Here is a 4,867-nt window from a genome sequence, read left to right as displayed (position 1 = left end):
TATGTACATTTATATATATATTTTACAAGAATTCTTCCTAAAAATACTGTTATAATATAAACTAGAAACTATAAAAGCTGTAATCTAATATAAAATATAATTTACAAAAATTCTTAGCATTAAATAGCTTAAAAATGTTGGGATGACATCTACATCAGTATCATATGTTCAAGCATTTTTATGTGAGTATATTTCAAACCACGTACACTATCTAGGGTACGGTAATAAAATTCCAGAACAAATGTTATAATCGTAGCACTGCCACTGCGTATCCTTGAAGCATAATCGAAACAATGAATATAAACAACAATTTCATAACCTAACCTAAACTTCATAACCTCAAACTGAGTAATTAGTAACCTATTTTTACAAATTTGTTGGCCTGCTAAAACCGATAGTAGAACAGAGAACAATCTTTTGTATCAAATGAAGACATTTTTATACAAATCAATGTTATTTAAACCATTCGTACGGATTGCAAACAGGTGCATCTGTAGATCGAATTTCGAATCTTAGAAAACTATTGACTGAACATTGGGAGTTTGAATTCTGAAAAATTCAGAAAAGTTGATAGAAAAACAGTGAAACAAATGTTAACTCAAAGCTTAGACTAACAAAAACTGTATGCAAAATTTGTATCGCATGTTTTGAAAGTGTTACCAGTAAACTGAATCTAACCTCAAATAGAGCTTTATACAAATCATTTTTAATCATAAGCGTTGTAAGGTTTATGTAAGTACGATAAAATTGTATAATAAACTGTTACAATGCTGCTACTATTGTGTTTATTAAACCAGTCCAGGAGTTTTATTGTCAGGCTCTCTATATCACTTGCATACACTCGGTTACACGTGCAACTTTGATCATCGCGAATACAACTATGCCACATAATAACTACAATCGTACGTTTCCTCTTGGTACCGTATGCGTTTCGCGTGTCTTATGTATTATGAGTCTAGATTCTTCCACTACCACGGGACTTTCCAAAATAGAAACAACTTATTCATGATTTCTTACAAAGAATCGTGATTGTCACGATCTGTTAGGTTATCCCATAAGTAATGTCATTTTAGAAGCCCAGTTTCAATACGAAAATAATAGTATTTACACTCACTGTTAATGGACGATATATTGACCATTGTTTACAAGGACCATTTGCCATATTTTCAGGCAGCTTTTTAATTCTCTTTTCAAAAAAATTCTTATCTGTTGAATTACAAAACTGATCTAATGTGAACTTTAAGCGATCTGTATTTTTGAAGTTTCTGCCATTTAAAAAGTTTTCTAGTGAACAAAGTAGATGGTAATCCAATGGCCAGGAGAATATCGTAGGTATGGTATTAATTCCCAGTTCAATTGTTTAATTTCTTCTATTTTTATTTTTCAAATATAATCATTCAGCAACATGGTATGGATCAATGGAAAAGTAAATTTGCCAATTGTACTGCTACAGATTGTAAATTAAACCAAGGGAAAATAAATAAAAAATAAATTTTGTTTGTGATATGTGTGAACATTGAACCAAGATGAGAAGCGACATTACTTATTAATATTTTATGGAAAAGAGCCTTTAATCGCAACTACTATACAGTGACTTTTCAAAGACATGAACGTTTTTTAAACAACTGTAATTCTGGAAAACAGCAACTACATATACAGAATATCTGCGATTCGTGCTAATGTTTATGACAACAGGAACACGTTTAAACAATCGTATCTCACAGAAACTGTACATATCTAACGAAGGAGTATTCATAATGTGTGATAAAACGAAATAGCTCTGATACGAGGAACTACTCGAGCACCCCTTATAACCGATTGCTTGAAACACAAAGTATTTTTGGAAATAAACAGAATTATGCGTGATTGTCCCAATTTATAACGCAACAATATAAAATAATGAGTTTTTGAAAACTCAAACTTAAACAAATATTCCCTCAAATTTGACCGGATGGACATTTGGCAAGTTACTGTTGCTTTAGATATATCAATAGTAATTTGATATCTCTTACTGAATCTTTGAAAAATATCAAAAATTAGATAGAAAATTTCACTTTTAATTATGCTGGTGATTGTGAAAGTGGTCTAAGTCAGAGGTCTAAATAAAATTGAATTTATCACTTATCTTGTGTTGCGACGATCTTTTCGTAGAAAAGAGTTACATTACAAGAGCAAGTATTTTGTGAAATATTTTATTACATAATTAAAAACATATTTTTTAATACACCCGAAGGGAAAATTCTAAATATCTCGAAACGAAAAATATATGACTTAGGCCTCTTTCTTAATCACCGGCACCATTAAGGATTCATAAATACCAAACAAGTTTCGTACAATTCATTTGATTTGAATAACATTGACGACAATGTGTAAATAATTATAAGAAACAATTTGTATAAACGTAAGCGGTTGTAGCTGCAGAGGTACACTTATATTTTAATTGTTATTTATGTACATATGTGTACTATCGTATACGAGTTTAGTTTAATTTGTTACGTTTCGCTTAACGTATGTTTACACCTGCAATAACAATTTTCTTATTACAAACGTTTAAATACTCGATATTTGACATATGAGACACTCAGAAGCCAAAATGATTAACTCCATTTTTTGATCTTTTTAATTTTGGTACCAAAGCACGTGCTTGGTGCTCAATGTTTCATAAATAAAACAAGTTTAATAAATTTTATTTTATGGAGTTAGTCACTTTGATTTTTGAGTGGCATATGCAATAATTGAATTGAATTTTACGAATTGCAAACTATAAGGAAGTGTCCAAGAAACAAGGCAGTATTGTATTGAAAATTTTAAAAGCAATCTTGCAGATAATGTGTTTGACTGATTACAAATACGACTATTTTGTAAATAAAAATATATTTATTTTTACAGGAAGTGTAAAATCTGTAAAGGTAGATAAATGAAGTTTAACAAATTTATATTACTGTTGAACTATACTTATTGGATCTTCTAAAAAGCGTTAAACGAAAAATGAAATTAACTATACTGTTTAGCACACTTATTTATTTTATGTTTTTCATTTTTCTCGCAAAAATGTTCGCTTAAAAATTAACTCAACATTATGTTTGGGGGAATATTTATAACTTTTCGAAGCTGTCAGATATTCTTATCTCATCATTAACATGCTTGTTTACTTTTCTATACTCGTTTCCATTCGAGACACAGTTCCTACAAGTTGAAAATTTACGTTCACTATCGTAAACCACTAACGTTTGTTTAAAATTTATCAATTAACATAACAGTTACTTTACACATGCAAAGTGTTTCATTTTACCGCGCGCGTTACGTGATCTAATGCAATCATGACTTCCTGCTAGAGTTTTAACTACCGAATAATAGAGATTCATGATTACCGGTGAATGAATGAAAATGGCAAGTTTCAACGATAAGTGTTCGCTTATCGAGGATAAACAAGTGTAATACGTGACATAGAAATTTCCTTTTACCAAAATCTGTAAGTTTCTCAATTACCGATAGAAAATATCAAGTACGTAATATGTAAAATGAGAATAAAGAAATCTTCAATTATGCAAATCTGCAACTGATAAAATGAAATTCATCGTCACACTTTGAAATATAAATTCTGTAAACAAGCGAATGAGGAAAGTAATAAATGAAATTGAATCACTCACAACTTCTACGTCCATAATCCTGCCAACTAGAAATAGATCCTCGACTCATGTGATCAGCTTCCGGTTTCTTCGATCTAACAGTAAGAAGTAACGAGCGTAGAAACAAATCGGTCACGTGAAGGAACAAATCCGTGCAGAAGATTTGTGAAGAAAAGGCTCCTGCCGAAATACCCGTTTAAACTCACGTCGATGATAGCGCACCTTGTTCATACAGGTGCAACGCAATTAGTCGTTCTACCTGCGGTGCAATACGTGAATACTGGCCGGCACTCAAGAATACCGTCTGTACCCCCACCTTTTTTTCAATAATTACCTCGGTATCGCTCCGCACTTCGTGTCGTGTGTGTAATCCTTCGCTCTTGTTTATTCCAATTTTCTTCCGTGTCGTTTCACACCTCTTCACTTTCTTCCGTCGAAATTCGATCAGCTCGAAACCGACATTCACATTTTACTGTCTTTCAGATTAGTACAATTACCTCGGAAAGTAAGTTAGTAATAGAACGCATAAATATGAACTTTTTCATACATTTTCATTTATTCGGTCAGCATTTGTTTTAATTAATGGTAAGTATTTTTTTAAATTAATAGTCAGAAGAAATGAATATTTTGGTCGGTATAAATAATTAATTTCAGTATTAAATCGTATTTTGCCATTACAATTCTGTTTATTTGGTTAGTATTCATTTGTTTTTTGGTCAATCAAAATTTAAATTTTTAGTTTGGTTAGGTAAGGATAGGTTAGGTTCTACGCACTGACCATCCATTTAAAATATTGACAAATTATTGTATTTAGTAATATTTTAATGAAAATACTAACAGTTTTGGTATTAATCGATGTAATACTGACCACTTATTTAAACTGATACTTTATTTAAAATACTGATTAAAAATTTACTAAAGTACTGATCCAATAAACGAGTAACTTAATGTAGAACACCTGACTTTAAAAACATAGAGACATGCTTTTTTTTTAAGTTAAACTAACCTTAAAGCACGACAAAATTAATAGATATTCATATGTTAGTAGTTAACTATGCAAAAGTTTAAGTGTCATGGAGTCATGGTAAGAAATGTAAAAGAAATCAAATGCGTCGAGTTGAAAAAATGGTACCTAATATAGAACACCTAGGAAATGTGTAAAGAAATCTCTAGAAACTTTACTTTTACTATGAAAAATGTTCTTTTATTTATATTATATTATATTATTTTTCTTCGTT

General features: G+C 30.6%; 1 protein-coding gene across 1 annotated transcript in view; it reads right to left on the bottom strand.

The window, feature by feature from the left end:
• The window catches only part of LOC108579026 (aminopeptidase N-like), a 30,142-nt gene extending 26,351 nt beyond the window's left edge, over positions 1-3,791 (bottom strand). The window contains exon 1 of the mRNA XM_017942455.1: positions 3,651-3,791. Within this exon, the coding sequence (XP_017797944.1) occupies positions 3,651-3,699 (49 nt within the window). The 5' untranslated portion in view covers positions 3,700-3,791. The remainder of the gene's footprint in view (positions 1-3,650) is intronic.
• Between the last annotated feature and the right edge of the window lie 1,076 nt (positions 3,792-4,867).

This window comes from Habropoda laboriosa, unplaced genomic scaffold, assembly GCF_001263275.1.
Source record: "Habropoda laboriosa isolate 0110345459 unplaced genomic scaffold, ASM126327v1 scaffold42, whole genome shotgun sequence".
Lineage (NCBI taxonomy): Eukaryota > Metazoa > Arthropoda > Insecta > Hymenoptera > Apidae > Habropoda > Habropoda laboriosa.
The sequence above is the reverse complement of the archived record's forward strand: the minus strand, read 5'-3'. Positions and strand labels throughout refer to the sequence as shown.